We start from the raw sequence: 18966 nt of genomic DNA, 5'->3' as shown, positions 1-18966 counted from the left end.
TCGTTTCTGATGGTGGTGGTGTGTCGTTCCGACGATCAATCCGATGACAGAGGGTGGAGAGTAGCGACTTCCAGTGAGAGTGTAGAGTGTGGATTGACAGAGACACGATTGATTTTGGAGTGGAGGCTAACAAATTTTAGGGTTTCTTTTTGTATTTATATGGACGGGTTTAAAATTGGGCTGAAATTAAAACTTGGGCTATCACGTTTATTAGTTTTTACACTAATTTTTTTTTATAAAACATATTAAATTTTAGATTAGCAGTATATATATAATTTTATTTTTTATAACTATTTATTATTTTGCAGTGTTTAGCAAAAAATGTGGAGACCCGACGGAAATAATTTAAATGACGGCGTTGAGAACACGATAGTGACATCATCGTTTTCTACCAAGCGGGTATAATTCAAATGTTGATTAACATTTTTTTATCATTGTGTTACAATTTGTTAACAACGTTTTTTTTAAATAGGTGTTTGAGTCTCGTGATGAGTTGATGGAATGGGTGCAAAGCATTGCATTCTCTCTTGGTTATGTCATCATGATGAGAAAATCAAAGGCAAAAAATGGCGAGGTGTCTTATATTACACTTATTTGTGACCGTGGTCGTGAATACGAAAGCAAAGCAACAATTAAAAATTTTGGAAGCAAAAAAAATCAATTGTAACTTTCAATTGGTAGGTTCGTATATCAAAAAATATGACGGTTGGACCCTCAGGGTGATATGTGATCAACATAATCATCCACATGCACAATATATGGAGGGACATGCTTTTGCTAGACGGTTGAAAGAACACGAGAAACAATTGGTGGCTGACTTGACAAATCAGAATGTTACACCACATGACATACTCTCGATACTAAAGGACCGCGACGAGAATAATGTTTCTACACTAAAAACCATATACAATGAGCGTCTCAAGCTTCGCTCGTCCCGAAATTACGAAAAAACTCCAATGCAGGTTAGTATATCCAACAAGTAGTATTTTAAATTTAATTTGTATATTAAATTTTTTATTAATTAACAGTATTTAAATGTAGGTTCTAATGGAAATTTTGAACGAGAAACATTTTGTTACGGAGTTCTCCGTAAACAGTATTTCAAATGAATTGGAAAATCTTTTCTTCATTCATCCACAATCGTTGAATATATGGAAGGCATTTCCACACGTTTTGATTATAGATGCAACATACAAGACCAACAAATATGGTATGCCTTTTGTTCAGATTGTTGGTACAACTTCAACCAACAAGACATTTAGCATAGCTTTTGCCTTTATCATCAATGAAAAGGAGGAGAACTATAATTGGATGTTAACGTGTCTAAAGTCCACACTAGACATGTCACACCCCTAAACCGGAACGGCGGAAACGTTCGGGGGTGGTTGACGTCATGCGTAGTATCACAACAATTGTATCATATCAAGCATAGTAAACACAACCAGACATTGAATACATATATGAAAAAGGTTTACATTGTTTAATACATAGTTTTGTTCATATCAAAAGTAAAATGGAAAGACGTGACTCTACGCTCCGACTTCTCCAAATTCCTGGAAGTACATGTCTACTAATTCCCTGAGAATACAAGCAGTTTTGAAAGAATATCAGCATAAAGCTGGTGAGTTCATAAGCATTTAGTTTTGGTGGAAAAATATTCTTTGATTCTTGTGAAAAGTGTTCCTCAAGAAAATCCTATATTTTCTTATGAAAGCATGTTTGAAAACTCATTCCTTCCATGACTTCCTGGTTCGTACTAAATACGCACAATCCAAGGAGTCATGGAATGAATACGAACGTCCATTAGTAGAAAATAAACCATCAGTTTTAGAAATGCCAGTGTTATCCTGGGAAAATCCTATATTTTCCCTAAAAGCAGGTTATCCGTCCTAGAGGTAGAGATGCCAGTTTAGAAATCCCCGATTAATATCAGCATATATAAAAGTAGTTTTATTACTCAAAATAAAACAAATGAAGACTAGAGTTCGTAAATCAAAGTCGTGTCTAATTTCTAAAATTCAACTTTCGCGAATTCCAAATCTTCACTAATGTAATCTCTATAAATACTATATATCTCACACCTCCTCCCAATAAGCACACCTACAGCTTACAGTTGCTTAGCCTATCGTATATACAGATCCCATATCTTTACTATTCTAGCTTCCCCATATTTTTGGGGGAGTTCAAAAACCAACAATGGCCTCCCCTGCAACTGCCCCAGAGCATCAAGAAGTCATATCCATCGACAATGACAGCACCACCACCTCTCCTCAGCGGACCTTTGCTCTGCCTGTGGACTCAGAAAACAAAGCCACGAAGATGAAGGTCTTCTCCGTAGCACAACCCCACATGAGAGCCTTCCATCTCTCATGGCTTTCCTTCTGCACTTGCGTTATCTCCACCTTCGCCGCCGCCGGCCACTTGTTCCCATCATCCGTGACAACCTCAACCTCACCCGTTCCGATATCTCAAATGCTGGAATCGCCTCAGTCTCCGGCAGCATCCTCTCACGCCTCGCCATGGGAGTGATCTGCGACCTCGTGGGTCCTAGGTACGGTTGTGCGGTGATCAACATCCTTGCTGCCCCGGTGGTTTTCAGCGTCTGCTTTGTGGAAGATGCTGGAGGTTACGTAGCTGTGAGGTTCATGATTGGGTTCTCACTGGCGACGTTCGTTTCTTGTGATCAGTATTGGACGAGTGTGATGTTCAATGGTAAGATTATTGGAGTTGTGAACAGGATTTCTGCCGGGTGGGGTGACCTCGGAGGTGGGCTTACTCAGCTGCTCATGCCGGTGCTCTTCCATGTGATCACCGGGATGCTCGGAACTACGCCGTTCACGGCGTGGAGGATCGCTTTCTTTATTCCTGGGTGGTTTCATTTGATTGCTGGTGCTCTTGTATTGGCTTATGGACAAGACTTGCCTGATGGCAACTTTGCTCAGGTTTATAATATAAGGAGGGTCGGGTTGCAAAACATAAATTCTCCAAGGTCATCACATAAATTAATTAATCTGCTAACAATCTTAACTAGTGTTATACCCGCCCGTTGGTCGGGTTGACGGATGTTGGTATGCTTTTTGGATGGATATGACTTTTTATTTTGATTATTTTTAGTTTATGGTCCATTACTGCATCGGTTCTTGGTTAGATCACTTAACACCATGTTGAGTTTTTTGCTTGATTTTTTTTTTTTTTTTTTGTCTTTTAGGAGATGATGTTGTTGGTGGTTGATACTGGTTTGATTTCAGTATTACAAGAATAAATGATTTTGGAGAATATTGTGAAGTATGTATTTAATATTTGGTTTATGTTTCCATGATTTAGTCAGAATTATATATTCTCATAAACAATCATGTTTAAAAACACCTGCTAATTTGTAATGCTTCACAAACAAAAAACATAATTGTTTCGCACTTAGCTTCTCTATATTTTTTCCATATGTAGTATTATGCACTACGTTTACGTTTATTTTTTAGTTTCATCATTTCGGCCTCCAATCTTTATCCATAATAACAACATATCCATCCTTAAATAAGATAGTTGCAGTCTTTTGGTCTTCAAATCAATCTACGGAATGACATTCTTATTGTTTCTAAGGTTTTTTTTCATTGAATTTCAATTTCGAAAATATTAAAGAAATTAAAATAAAAAATCATAGTAGTACCAGAATAACCACAATGAAAACAAATAAACGAAATAACACTTAATTTTAGAGATAATGACTTAAAAGAGTAATATATTTTTCGATTTGTACACATTTGGTCACTGAGTTTTTTTTTCGTCCACATTTACCCCTTCAACTTGTTAAACTGTATACATTCAGTCCTTATGACCGGCTACTCCAGGTTACCCGGTAAAAATGACTTAATAGGGTAATATATTTTTCACTTTGTACACATTTAGTCCTTAATATTCTTGTACACATTTAGTCTTTTTTTTTTTCTTTTTTTGCAAAATAAGTCATTTTTTTGTACTCATTCAGTACTTATGAATGATTTTTTAGTTTTTTCTCATAAAATCTTACGTGGGACATTCATTAATAAGGTGTATGAGGCTTTTAATGCTTATATCCATCGCTATCTCGACTACTTGGTTGTTTAGGTCATGTGTTCTGAACGTCATAACTTCTTCATATAATCTCGGATTTTAACGATCTTTATATTCATGCGTTCGTATTTTAGTCTACTACAACTTTCATTTAGATTACTCCCATTAAAAAATAATATATTTTTACTTATGATTTTTATATCCATACGCGGTGGCGGATTTAGTATGGTCCCGGTGTTGCACCAACAACACCTGTTTTTTCTGTTTGCAGTGGAAAATTTTTCGCTTTTTTTTACGTTTATACCTATTTTCCATGTATCGGCAACACCTATTTCATATCGGCAACACCTACTATGTATTACTGCGTCTTCCCCTGTCCATATGTTTTTTATGAATGCATGTATGTATGTATGTTTTTTTTATAAAATCGTTAGTAAAAATATATTACATTTTAATGGGAGTAATCATAATGAAAGTTGTAGTAGACTCAAAAAATGAGCACGTGGATAAAGATCCTTAAAATCTGATATCGTATGAAGAAGTTACGATGTTCAAAATACAAGACCTAAGCCAAACCACAAGACTTACGCAACCAAGCAGTCGAGATCGCATTGGACGTAAGCATCAACAACCCCAAGCACCTCATCAATGATTGTCTCACGTAAGATGTCGTGAAAAAAACCTAAAGAAATAATTCATAAGTACTGAATTAGTACAAAAAAAGGACTTATTTTGAAAAAAAAATGTTAAGGACTAAATATGTACAAAAATATTAAGGACTAAATGTGTACAAAATGAAAAATATATTACCATATCAAGTCATTTTTCCCGGCTAACCTGGAGTAACAGGTCATAAGGACTAAATGTGTACAGTTTAACAAGTTTAAGGGGTAAATGTGGACGAAAAAAAAACTCAGTGACCAAATGTATACAAATCGAATAATATATTACCCTTTTAAGTCATTATCCCCTTAATTTTAACATATTTATACCATATTATATAATAATAAGTTAAAAGTTAAACCAAATACCCTCATCTCGGATACCGATATGCAGAAAATACTTTTCAAACATCTAATCCTAATAAAAAAAAAAATACAAGACTTTACATTCCAGAAGTTTCAAACATTAAGCAAATTATTCAACAACTTTAACTTCCACACACCATGCATTCCTCACGAATCATCAAAGAACACACGATTTGTGACATTTTTTGTCTTGTCATCTTCTTCACCAGTCGCCTTTATATTTTCCTACATTCATTCCAATTACTTTAGTCTATACAATTTAATAAAAAAATGATTTTAACAATATAAATCATAAGTTACCTTGAGAATAGAAGTATCAACAATGAACTTAATTGCATCAGCTGCAACCCTTGATCGCAAATAATACATCCCAGTTTAAGGCCCCTGATACACACATCACAAACATTAATATTTAATCATTTCTTGTATTTTTCACTTTAAAACTTTTTCTTGTATATAGAAATAATAACAATTTCATAATTTATATTTAGTTTAAATAGTTTTTAGTACCTTAGACGAAGCATGAAAATGCAAAGAAGTGAGTTTGCCAAAGTTGGGTTGATCCATATGAATGTTTAGGCTTTGACTTTGGTCAATGTAGCATCCTCGGTCAACTGCCATGTCAACCAAAGTCCTTTGTTTAATCTCCCAAACAGTTCTGAAAAACCATGTTTTCACATTAGAATGAGGTTAAAAAGAGGGATAATAAATAAAAGAAAATAGAGTTTTAAATCATACTTGTAAATTGCTTTCAGATTCTCATTGATTTCAGAAATTTTCTGAACAGATCCATCTTCATAAATGATCTGATTCTTGAGAGTTAGAGACCAAAGCCCCATTTCAGTCAAATCATATAGCAAATGTTTGTTCACTACAACAGATTCACCACTACAAAAAAAAGTTCATTAAAAGAAAAAAAATGAGTAGTATAGCAATTTTTCATTTTGTTAAATAATGAAATGAATAAAAGTGAAAAAAAAATGGCTAAGGAATGGAATAGGTGATTCCATTCCATTAGATAAAACAAACTGTTTTTTTCATTTTTTGATTCCAATGGAATAAACCATTCCATTCATTTCTTGATTCCCTCGTTCTTGATTCCATTATATAAAGTCAATGGAATCATAATCACTCACCTTACGACTGTAGATATTGGAGGTGAATGGGCTCAAAACACTCATTATTTCCAAGAATTTGACTAGTTGAAGCAGTTGGCATAGGAGCTACAAGTAGGGAATTGCGTATTCCATTCTTCTCTATCATTGCACGAAGAGCAATCCAATCCCACAAATCTGAAGGTGTCACTCCCCACATGTCTGGTTGTAGAATTCCCTAAATGTAGATTCCACAATAACTAATCATAATCATTAACTACTTATTAAAAAGTAATATTCAAAAATCACAACTTTGTTGATTCACATTGGAATTGAAAGTTACAACTCTAAAGTCTAACAATGCAGCTTTTAAAGACTCAAACCCTAGTTTGTTTATGAAAAGATACTGCTCTGGTTTTACTGAAAGAATGACATAAGGATGATAATCACCTGAACAAACTCTTACAGCCCCTGAACACAAATTTATTCATGTAAGAATAAAGAAAGGTATAGTTGTCTTTTGCAAATTATTACTTATAATAACTTCAAGGACATTCAACAGCTTGTTCATAATAAAACTAATCTTTCCTGAAGATGGAGACAATTTGAGGGGTTTTAGCAAAAAAGGAAACATGATAATATATATAAAGCTAAAATTTTCTATTCAACTATTTACCCCTCTTACAAATAGCAATTTGCAGAGCATATGACTAACGTTATGTTTCTATTTGACTTTATTGAACATGAATCTACAACATGTATGTAATCGCGTACCTGAAAATTTAAATAATAATAAAAAAATGAAAATGTTCCCACCATTTCAAGATAATTTTTAAAGAAGCATACCATGGTTCCATCTTTTGTAGAGAATTAAAGTACCAATGATATTGTTGTTGTGGTACATGAAGGGCTTCTGTACACTTTCACCAACTGCCTTTAATCCAACAAAATGTATAACATCAAACCTATAGAACATAGCCACCAGAATCTATTATTAGATTACTTTAACACAAATCAAATGCATGATATGAGAATAGTACCAGTGAAAAGAAGCTTACTTTGTGGAAGCAAAAAGTTGCTCCAGTCCATCTATAACAAATGTATAACATTCAAAACAAACATATAATCAACCGAATTTCCTATACGATCAAACTTAATTTGATATGGAAATACCAACATTTGAAAAGGGGAATTCCCCAATTACCCCTACAAACCTTACCTTTTTCCAATTCAATATGATCATTTTGTTAAGAAATTCCCTAATTACCCCTGGACTTGCACCATCTATCAAGAAAATATCACCTGTATCAGCAGAGAAACCATCATGCACTTTAATTCCAACAACAATGGTGTCACGCAATCCGTTAATACCCTGATTTCAGTAGCAAAAATAAACATTTCACTCAAATTTCATGTAAAAATTTACCATTTATGTGCAAACATTAAGTTACCTGACTGTGACTATATGCACCAGTAGCTTTCATCACATATAGATGATGAATTGTTTTTTTCAAAATATATCAATATTTGTTCGCAAATTCAAGTAAATAAGACTAACCTCCCTTCTTCGATGGAAAAGAGTATCAGGTCTAGTAATTTTTACAACAACAGCACCGACCAACTAAATCACAACATTATGTGAGGTATATGAATGTTAATCGAGAAAAAAAGGTTGGAACAAACGAAAACCCAAAACTGGAAACTAAATTTAAATCAAACCCAAACCCAAAATTGTTTCTTCGTCTTCATTAGAACTGGAAATCGCACCAACACCTTCCACCACCAGGAAAGAATCCATGGACGAAGCCCACGACCTCCTTTCACCGACGACCGTAGCTCCATCCCCCTCTCTGTCTTTTCCGGCCACAAACAACATTCGATGAATAGAAAATTTTATTAAGCTCCTGATATCATTAGGGATTTCAGTGGTGATTTCGTTGTTGTAAAGCGAAACCAAAGTAGAGGAGAAAAATGTTGATTGAGATGTGAAGCTCTCTTTTATAATCACGCCGATTGAGAAACGTGGGGTGGAGTTTGAAGTCAGTTGAAGTCGGTTGAGAGGTTGAAGACGTGAACGTGGGGGAGAAGAAGAAAGAAGACGTGAACGTGGGTAGAGACGGAATCGTGAGAGGCGATGAACAGCAAAAAAAAAAAAAAAAAAACACCCAAAATCGAGTTTATGCTGACGATATTGAAAGAACGTAGAGCTTAGACGGCTGTGATTTTGAGGACGACGGTTAGACTCGTCAATAGTATTAATAATATCAAATCAACTGATCTTAATATTATCACAAATATACGCTATTTCAAGAACACTAATTATTCAAGTAGTATACGTACGTGTCCAACTTTATGGAATACCCATCAAACAATATTAACGAAACATCTTTCTTTGATTCACCAAATGACTTTTATTTTCTATAACTGCAGGTATTCCGAAATGCTATATCGAATTATAGGACATGGATCTTTTTCTTGATCTATGGATATTCGATGGGCGTACACTTGGTGGAGTTTTTTTCAAAAATGGGTTGAAAACAATAACCTTTTGCAAAAATGGGTTGATTTTTATTTCATTTGCAAAAATAGGTCCCACATAAAAATCGTATGAATATATAATTTTACATTTTGGCCCCTTCAACTTTCATAATAACCCCATAACTTATATATTATTTACTTTTTATATCTTTAATTTTTTAAGTTTATATTTTAATCTTTATTACATATAATATATAAGTTTATTATTCAAATTATAATCGGAATTTATGTAAATATCAAATATTTCTTTTTAATCTAATATATATATATATATATATATATATATATATATATATATATATATATATATATATATATACAATTTTTATGTCAAATTATTTGTAGAAAAAAACAAAAGCCATTGAATTGTCATTCTTTATCTGCAAAGTAAATGTCTTAGTTGTCACTATCCATATGCAAAAGTAGGTGTCTTAATTGTCACTATCCACATGCAAAAGTAAAAGTATGAATTTTCATTTTCATCTGAAAATATGTAAGTAAAAGTTAAAAAAATAATTATAACTTTGTTTACGTTCAATTCATTTTCTGATGTATATATTGAATTCACCATTTTAGTTTCCATCATCATTTTCATAAACCATAGTTCTCACAAATTTGAAATCCCAGCTTTTCTTCTTTAATTCTTCAGTCACGTTTGTAACTTCATATATGAATCCTCCTTCGCAACTAAATTGTAAGGTACATACTCTTGTCTATTTCAAATATCTAACGTGAAACATTATGTAAAATATGATAATTTATATATTTTATCTTATTGTTTATTTTGCAGTTACAAAAAATGTGGCCTGCGAATACTAGTCTTGTAGATCTTCTTAACAATTATGGAGTATCACAGCCACTTCAGCCTATTGATTTTGTCACCAACCCCTCTAAGGTACATTTTCCTTTACCTAATGGTGCTTGTGAGACAGATAATGACTTTGGATTTGATGAACCCAACTCCCAATTTAGTGAAGATAGTGTTAGTGAATCATTAAGTCATGTTGGGGATGAGTCTGACGATAATGTGAATGAAACTTCGATTGTGAGTAAAAGTCCAATTATGAACTTTATGAACGATATTGGAGACGAAGGAGACGATGACGTAGTAGATATCCAAGACAAAATTCATTTAGATTTTTGGAATGAATCTGAAAACAAAATAAGGTTAGGAATGTTGTTTGAAAATAAGGATCAGGTAAAAAAGGCAGTAAGACTTTGGTCGATCAAGCAAAATAGAGAGTTTAAGGTTTGTGAAAGTAAAAGTAGTTTTTGGATAGCAAAGTGTAAAACTCTTGGCGGTGAAGAAGGAAGTTCTAATACTGACCCATATACATCGCAGTGTGCATGGTATGTTCGTGCAATGAAAAAGAAAAACCATCATATGTGGAAGATCACACGTTGGGTGGATGCACACAATTGTTTAGGATCTTGTAGAGGCAATGACAACAGGAGTCTAAACTCTGCAACTATAGCCTTCTACATCATCCGCTCAATTGAAAAAGATATTGCTTATCCAGTGAAACATATACAAGCAGATATTAAAAATATTCTAAATGTTGACGTTTCTTATTGGAAGCACCACACAAAAAAGAAAGTTTGTGAAGTATAAGAAACAAATCAAAGCAATCAATCTTGAAGCTTGGCAGTATCTAGACCAAATTGATAAAAGTCAATGGTGTCTTTTTTATGATGAAAATCGTCGATGAGGGTCGTTAACGACAAATATATCCGAGAGTATGAATAATGCGCTACGAGGAGCAAGACAACTACCTATTAGGGCGTGTATTGATCTTACATTCAATAGAACTGTACAACTTTTTAGAAAACATAGTGATGCTGCAATGAATTGCAATACACCTCTACCATCACGTATGTGGCGTCTCTTTCGTAAACGTGACACTTCTGCACAAAGTCATACTTTAACTGAGTTCAACTATAATGAAGTTATGAAGGTGTCTATAGAATTGTCACCAAGTTACGAATAAATGAAAACGAAGGAAATACCCACACTGTCAGTTATTATCAACATACATGCACATGTGGTAAGTGGCAGATGGAAAGATTCCCTTGTTCACATGCTCTTGCAGTTTGTCGTTTTAGAGGGGATAACCATTTTTCCATTATCAATCATGTTTACACAACTGTGACGTACAAGCAACAATATAATGACGGGTTTTCACCACTTCCTCATGTTGATTATTGGTTAGAGGCTGATTGGAGTATTCAAGCAGATAACTCAAAATGTGCAGTCAGTCGAGGTCGAAGGCGTGCAAATTGATTTCGTAACGAGATGGATGTTCGCCATCGTGATGAACCTCGTAAATGTGGATTATGCCATCAACCTGGTCATAACAGGAGAAATTGTTCAAATTCTCAACCAAGATTCAATGCGATGTGAACCATGTAACTTTTATTATTCTTGTAATTTTATGTTTAATTTAGTTTTTAGTTCATGTTTAATTTCTTTTGTAGCTGTGTCTTGAATTATCTTGTAATTTCGTAATTTCTTAACATGTAATATATTCGATATTGGTATCAATTAGAATGTGTTTATTAAAATTTTCTAATGATGTAAATCGCAATAACATAATAGACATATTTCGGTTATATGTTTTTAATATATACAAATTTACATTTGTTGTAAAAAAGCTAAAAAAAAATAATTCTTTTATAAAAAAAGATATAAAATATAAGTTGTAGGGTTATTATGAAAGTTGAAGGGGTCAAAATGTAAAATTATATATAAATACGTTGATTTTTATGTGGGGACACAAAAAAACAACCCATTTTTGCAAATGAAATAAAAATCAACCCTTTTTCCTATTTTCAACCCAGTTGTGCTTGAATAATGTCATCTCTGAATACTTCTATGATAGGTAACTAAATAATCTTTGATTTTGAGCTACTTTTTCCAGAAATTCATCGTAAAATCTTTATGGTCACTAGCTAATTAACAAACGATTTCATTGTTCTAATGTTAAATAGGTTTAATTTAAAGCTTCACACAGCCGGAGTTGTGGCAGCCAGCTTCGGGATTGCTAACTTCTTTACACGTCCATTTGGTGGATATGCTTCTGACCTATCTGGTAGAAAATTCGGAATGAGAGGCAGATTATGGACATTATGGATAACACAAACCCTAGGAGGCGTTTTCTGTATATGGTTAGGCCTATCCAACTCTCTACCCATCGCAATCTTGTCAATGATGCTTATGGCCATGGGAGGACAAACGGCTTGTGGAGCGACATACGGCATCATTCCCTTTGTTTCCCGATGCTCTCTTGGCATTCTATCTGGTTTAACCGGAGCCGGCGGCAATGTTGGTGTTGGTTTGACCCAGCTAATATTTTTCTCCGGTGCAAGATTTTCTACGGCGTGGGGGTTAACATGGATGGGAGTGATGACAGTGGTTTTAACGACTCCGGTGGCTTTTATCCATTTCCCACAATGGGGGAGCATGTTTTTTCTGGCGTCTAAGAATGAGAAATACAATGAAGAGTATTACTATAGCTTGGAGTACAGTGACGAGGAGAGAGACAAGGGTTTGCATGCACATCGGAAGCATGAAGTTCGCAGAGAACAGCCGGGCGGAACGTGGGAATAGATCGGTGGTTGCGCTTACCCAAACCCCGCCGAATACCACTCCAAACAACCACGTTTTAAGGGATATCAGAAAAATGAATAAAGAAAGCAAGGGTTAAGTAAAGAAGACGACAAAATAAATATATAAAAAGTGGACTTTTCAACATGAACAACACCGTGGTTGTATAAGCAGACGTACGTATATAATATGCCGTACTTGTCGGAGCCTTTGCTTATCCGTAAATTTCTCTGAATTTTATATAATATTTGCTTTGATTGTATTAGTAAAGTAATATTTTTATATGAATATTGTTACAATAATACGATTTCTTTTTGAAATAACGATTTATTAATGGGTAAATGGCACAAAAAATACTATTTTTACACAGAAATTTGATTTTGACACCGTATTTTTTTTTGTGTCAATTTTGACACTGTGTTTTCCGATTTGTTACAATTCTGACCACTTGACCGATTAACCAGGTTGCATGCTGACGTGACATGATGACGTGTCAGTTTTGATGACGTGGCATGCTGACGTGTCAAAATTGAATTTTTTTCTCACAAAAAACACTAAGTTTTCATTTTTTTTTCGATTTTGACATTAAGTTTAATTTTTTCTTTCAACTTTGACACTATGTTTTTTTGTTCCAAATCGAACATCATTTTTTCCAATTTTGTTCAATGTTGACAATTTTTTATTTGAAACCGTATAAATATTTTTTTAATACATTTAAACCGTATAAATATGTTTTTATTTTCATTTAAAAACCATAGTTTTGTACAAATACATTTTTTTTACACTCAAACCATATTTTTATGTATAAATATGTATTAGTTATATAAAAATTGTATTTTATATTAAATATGCAACTTTAAAATGTGGTTTTTAAACGAAAAAAATATGTTTATACGGTTTAAAATGTAATAAAAAAAATATATTTATACGGTTTCAAATGGAAAATAGACAAAATTGAACAAAATTTGATAAATGATGTTCGATTGGAACAAAAAAACATAGTGTCAAAATTGAAATAAAAAATTAAACTTAGTGTCAAAATCGAAAAAAAAGTGAAAACTTAGAGTTTTTTGTGGAAAAAAAATCAATTTTGACACGTCAGCATGCCACGTCATCAAAACTGACACGTCATCATGTCACGTCAGCATGTAACCTGGTTAACCGGTCAAGTGGTCAGAATTGTAACAAATTGGAAAACACAGTGTCAAAATTGACACAAAAAAAAAAACACGGTGTCAAAATAGAATTTCTGTGTAAAAAGAGTGTTTTTTTGTGCCATTTACCTTTTATTAATCTGTTGAACCGATTAAGGGTATCTTTGATTTTATTTTGATTTTTTATATGAATACATTGTTTTGAATGTATTAGTAAACCTTTTAAATGTATTATATATTATATATAAAAAAGATTGGAGGCCTACCTTACAAATTACCAACACCTATCTAATAATGTTTCTTGTTTAGCAAAAAAAAAATGTCAAAATGTTAGAAGCCATATTTTATATCTCAATCCATTTAAAATAAACCGATGTCTCAGTTTATTTAAAATTTAATCAATGAGTAATAATAGTCTGGTTCATTTAAAATTAAAGGAAAAAAAATAACAAAAAAACTTTTTTGTGAAACTTCGCCTATCAACAAAACCTCTGACTTCGAACCACAGGTGTAACATGATCGCCTTTGATTTGGATTAAAGAATTGAAATGACTACAAGTGTGAGAACTTTAATATAACTATTGACGCTGTGTTGAAATCTTTTAAAGCATACGATCCGATCCGACCCGACCCATTTTTTACTATTTTATGCTTTCTCACTATGATCCTACATAGCGAAGATCAGACCTGAAACATCCACAGAAAAACAATAGTCAGTGATCCTGGGGAATTCATCTTACTCCCCTGTTGAGAGAAAAACTTAGAGATACACTTGAACAAAACGTTAGAACAAGTATATTGCGGAATAGTTAATCTCAAAGGATCTGAAAGCTCAACAATAATATTAATAAGTTAGAGTTAAATAGTTAGAGAGTTAGTTGCGGAAATGTAAAGAAATAGAAATGACGACAATTGTTATATCAAGAAAACACACAAGTTGATTCATAACAAGGAATGCATTCAAACCGAGTTAATAAGGTAGATCAAACTTGGTGATTAAGTCTCAAAGACTTGCTCCAAAGAGAGGTTATAATCAGTTATGTTCCAGTAACAAGTAAGAAGTGAAGAGTAGAAAGATAGAGAAATAGAGAAGATAACTTCAGAGAAATATATTTAGAATAGAAGCATAATCCGTATTGAATACAAGAGAATAAGTCTCTATTTATAGAAACTCAAAAGTGCACTAGATTACATCTCTATACGTAGCCATGCAAGGCATACTGGATAATAGAGTGTATTACAATAAAGACAAATGAAGTAATCTAGCTAAGTTGACTGCGGTAGCAAGAGTCCGATTGCGGTTGCGGTTGCTGATGAAAAGATTGACTGCGGGTGCTGAAGTGGTTGCGGTAGCAAAGTTCAAGAGGGTCACTTTCATGATTCAACAATTTCCCCTAAGTGACATCTTTAACTTCGGTTCAGCTATCAAGTTTGAGAAACTTGATCAGAATCCACCAAAACTTCCTGATGTTTTCCAGCCAGGTGATTCTTCTTGAGATCTCGAACTTGACTTCTGCGGTGGTGTGCTTCGATCTTTCGACTGCGGTTCGGCAGATGTCAAGTTGTTTTCTAGTGAGGCGATGCATGGCAGTCATAGGAATGAAGTATTTGACATTGTCGGTCTTCCTTTTGAATATGACTCCAAGTTCAGGAAAGTTTGTTGCGCCTAGAGATCTTTGTTGAAAGCCTTCAGTAGGCATTGTCACAGGTTCAAGAGGTGGGAGATCAAACTTCTTGAGGATGGTGGGGTAGATATCCGCATCTATCTTGGCAAAATCGCAGACAGTTTCCTTCAGAAAAGTGTTGGCCTTTTCAAGCGCAATTTTCATTTTGGGGTGCTTTTTTGATTTGTTTTGAAACACCATGGCAATGAGGAAGATTTCTTCCGGATTCATGAAAGGAAAATCTGCTTGGCTGCGGATGTAGTCATGTTCCCTTCTTGTGAGGGTGTACTGGATGTATTCAGCCTTCATAAATTTCCGAACTTTGTAGTTCTTGACTGCGGATGGTCTGTCGTTAGACCATATGTTCTCAATGGAGGAGGCATGTTTAGCATGAAAAAGACTAAGTCTCTCAAACTCCATTGGCAGTCTCTTGTGGTCAGGAAGGCTGCGGTCGAATTGCTCAAATACTGTGAAGTACTTGGCATTTGGAGAAATTGGTACATCCCAGTACCCGTCCGAGGGAGGTTCAGTGTAGGTAAGGTGGGGTCGATAGTCTTCATCCAGTAACCTGCGGTGAGGATTGATCCAAGAATTTATCAAGGATTCATCCATCATGGTATCAAAACCGCATTCTCTCCAGATAAGCTCTGCCAGTTTGGCTGCCTTCCAGTCGTGTTTTCTTTGTGCGGTGGCAGGAGAGTCTGTAGAGCTTGGAGATGACATGTTCTCCGCAAGGTTTTTGAAGCGGGGAGGAGTTTCTGGCTTGTTGGGAGTGAACTCCTTTCGAGGTGAAGTGTGAGGAGATGGAGTATGTTGAGATGGTTGCGGTGAAGGCTGCGGTGTGGGAATTTTTTCTGTGGTGATGGGGGGACTCTGATGTTGAGAAATGGATTCAGAGTGATGGACTTCCTCTTCTTCTTCTTCTTTACTTCCTCCTCTTGAGGGATGCAACGGAGGAGCTTCCTCAAGCCATTGCTTAAGTCCATCAACCTTGGCACATACTTCTTGGAATTGAGCTTTTAGAGCTTCTGCCAATTGTTGATTGTTAGGTGTGGAGGAGCTGAAGAGCAGCTTGTAGATTTCCTTTGTGAGCTGGAGGATCTCTGGACCATGGAAGTTGGAGGACAGGGATTTCTGCAGTCTGTTAATTGTGGCTTGAAGAACAGAGATAGTGGACTCATAAGCAGTATGAGTCTCATCTATCAATTTCTTAGACTGAGAGGCTTGATCCGCGATGGCCGCTTGGAGATCCGTTTTGATTGCGGTCACCTCAGAGATGAGGCGTTCCGCTGCAGTCATAAATTCCTTGTGGTCCGCCTTGCGGTTGTTGTCAAGGGACCGGATTCCCATCTCTACTTTGAGAGATATTCTTTCAGCAGCCATGCGTTCCCTTGTTTCCAGACGTTCAATACGTTCGATCAGGGACTGCGGTCCTGGAGTATCTTCAGGTTGCGGTTGAGTGGGCTTGACCGTAGCCAAAATCTGATCAACTTTGGCTTGTAGGCTTAGGAACTCTTTTCTGGAGACCGCATTCTTCTTCTTTTTCTTCTTTTCTTTAGGCTTGGAAGTTGAATGGTGGGAACCGCTGGACTCCTCTTCCTCATCAAACATCATTAAGTCATCATCTGAGGGGCTGGGCTTGTTGACCTCTTGGATATCTTCATCATCAAGACCAAAGGTGGGTGCAGAACTGACTTCGACTGCAGTACCTTCGTCTTGGGATTCACGGACTGTTGGAGTGGGAATTGGATTGGGGGTTGGAGTAGGAGGGACGTTGGAGGTACCCGTGGCTGCACCTGAAGCTTGAGCTTTTAAAATTGTTTCAGCCGTCTCATCCATCCAAGCTTGAACCTTTTGAATGGTGGCTACGGTACTGGCATTGCTGATGGCATTTGCCCAATACTTAGCCACGAGCTGGATTTCCTGCTCCTTTTGCTGCTGCTGCTTGATCTGTTGTTCCTTGCGAGCTTGGAATGCCCTTCTGAATGCAACATATTTCTTTTTATCTGACTCGGTTACTGGTGTGTACCGTAACCAAGAATCATTTAAATCTTCTATGTCAAATCCTGAAAAACGCACCGAAGTGTCCTTCGGGTCCACGGATCCTAGCACATTTGTGCTCACCGTGCCTAAACCACCTGTAAAAGATGTAAGCATATTAGGATTTCCTGAGCTTCCTCGGTCTCCTTGACCCGTGGTCAAGTGTGGCCTCGGCTCAGTTCTGGCATGGGCGGAAGAAGTGCCCTGCGGGTGGGAAGGTGTTTGTAGTGTATAGGTGACGTTCAAAAGGATGGAGCTCAACTCCTCTGGTGAAAATAAATGCAGTCGGGAAGCCCTGGAGACCTTAGGGCGTGCACCAGTATCATCCCCTTGGGAGTGAACTGGGGGGGAGTCTCCACGATGTTGTGAATCAGACTCAGTTTCTGAGTCTGACTGGAAAATGATGGTGGTGTTGAATGGGTCTGCGGCCACCCCAAGGACTACTGGAGCCTTTTGAGAGGCTTCAGCATCGGTCCGGTCACGCATTTGGCTAGGGGAATCAGTTTTTCTTTTCTTGAGGATAGCAATCGGTTGCCTATCCTCATCAGAATCACTGCTAGATGGAATTGGGATAGGTTTGGTTTTTCGTTTCTTCGTGGGTGCGGTTGGTTTGGGAGCGTTTTTCTTTGGGGTTCTCTGCTTCTTGGTTGCCAACTGCTTTCTTCTTTGAGAAAGATTGGATAGTGTAGTGGCAGAGGGGACTGCGGTACCCTCAGGGTTTATAATTGCGGATATTTGAGGAAGAGGCGGGGTAGGAGGGTATGGGGCAATACCTTCCGTAGCCTCAATGTGGTCTGAGACATCAGCAGTCTCAAGACCAAGGGTTGAAAGAATGTGAGTAGGGAGTCTGCGGATTGGTCCAAAAACAGATTGATTGGAAGAGGGATTGTACCTTTTGAGATCCTTAGTGACAAATAAATTGATGTCACTACCCATATCTAGTCCAGCGTCCGCATGTAGGTCTGATATGCAGAGAGACCAGAATCGAGCAAATGTGAGCTCTGTTGGGTTCTCTTTTGGGCTCTCCTTGGGAATGTACTGAAGAAAATCGTCCCAAAGGATCTGCCCGTAGTTGACGTCATGTCCTGTGAATATGCTCCATACTAATTCCAAAAGCTTTAATCCCATGTTGTCAATGCCTCCGGTTCTGCCAGATAGACAGCGGATGACAAAGTGGCATACGAACTGCCAAACCGCAGGTAGCTGGTTCTTCTTGAACTCACCAATCCCTCTGATTGGTTTTTGATACCCCATTTGATAGAGTGCAGATGTAACGTCTGCCATTGAAGGTGAGAAAATCTTGATGGATGGATGAACCAGAAGATTAATGGCAGATAAGAACTTTTCTTTGGACAAGATGACCAAAGAATCATTAATGAGGTTGAGGTGAACTTCTTGGGGGTTTTCTAGTGGGCGATAAGCAGAAAAGGCACACTTGAAGAGAGTTGAAACTAGAACAACATCTGTGAATGCGTCAAATGGACCAAATAGGGGATGGTTCTTCAGAAATTTGATCATGAGCTTGGTTGGAGCATTGTATGAGGGATGATCTTCAAACACTGCTCGAAAGTTGCTTGATGCGATTGTTGGAGTGTCTGATCCAGTGGGGTTTACTGAGCCTGAAGCCTTAGATTGCTTCTTTGATGCACCTGATTTCACCATTTTTGAGAGCTTGAGAGAAGAAGTAAAAAAACAGAGTTCTTGAAGTTTTTTTTGAGAGAGAGGGAATGATCGATGTTCAGAAAGCGTGAAGTGAATTTGGGGAAGAAGATGGGTTTACAAAGGGTTGAAAGATTT

The 18966-nt window shown here is 36.2% G+C and overlaps 2 protein-coding genes and 1 pseudogene across 3 annotated transcripts; 2 read left to right on the top strand and 1 right to left on the bottom strand.

The window, feature by feature from the left end:
- Positions 1 to 321: 321 nt before the first annotated feature.
- Positions 322 to 1356, top strand: LOC145127578 (PKS-NRPS hybrid synthetase cheA-like). Its single transcript, XM_079062749.1, has 4 exons — positions 322 to 399; positions 473 to 569; positions 682 to 962; positions 1042 to 1356. Exons 1-4 carry the CDS (start codon positions 322 to 324, stop codon positions 1354 to 1356), a joined length of 771 nt encoding a protein of 256 aa, XP_078918875.1.
- An 840-nt stretch (positions 1357 to 2196) lies between these two features.
- Positions 2197 to 12411, top strand: LOC145127577 (high affinity nitrate transporter 2.6-like; annotated as a pseudogene).
- Positions 5004 to 8353, bottom strand: LOC145123744 (ribonucleoside-diphosphate reductase large subunit-like). 2 transcript variants are annotated; one of them, XM_079058958.1, is made up of 9 exons: positions 7728 to 8353; positions 7389 to 7471; positions 7228 to 7258; positions 7016 to 7134; positions 6212 to 6407; positions 5814 to 5963; positions 5586 to 5733; positions 5376 to 5459; positions 5004 to 5300 (listed from the first exon to the last, which is right to left on the bottom strand). In XM_079058958.1, exons 6-8 carry the CDS (start codon positions 5912 to 5914, stop codon positions 5451 to 5453), a joined length of 258 nt encoding a protein of 85 aa, XP_078915084.1. In that variant the 5' UTR covers positions 5915 to 5963; positions 6212 to 6407; positions 7016 to 7134; positions 7228 to 7258; positions 7389 to 7471; positions 7728 to 8353; the 3' UTR covers positions 5004 to 5300; positions 5376 to 5450. The 2 variants fall into 2 exon arrangements, with proteins under 2 accessions (XP_078915084.1, XP_078915083.1); XM_079058957.1 differs by having other exon boundaries at positions 6620 to 7134; positions 7389 to 8353.
- Positions 12412 to 18966: the final 6555 nt, after the last annotated feature.

This window comes from Lactuca virosa, chromosome 7 (assembly GCF_052849685.1).
Source record: "Lactuca virosa cultivar CGN04683 chromosome 7, Lactuca_virosa_CGN04683_v6, whole genome shotgun sequence".
Taxonomy (NCBI): domain Eukaryota; kingdom Viridiplantae; phylum Streptophyta; class Magnoliopsida; order Asterales; family Asteraceae; genus Lactuca; species Lactuca virosa.
Note: the sequence above shows the minus strand (reverse complement) of the source record. Positions and strands in the feature narration are given on the sequence as shown.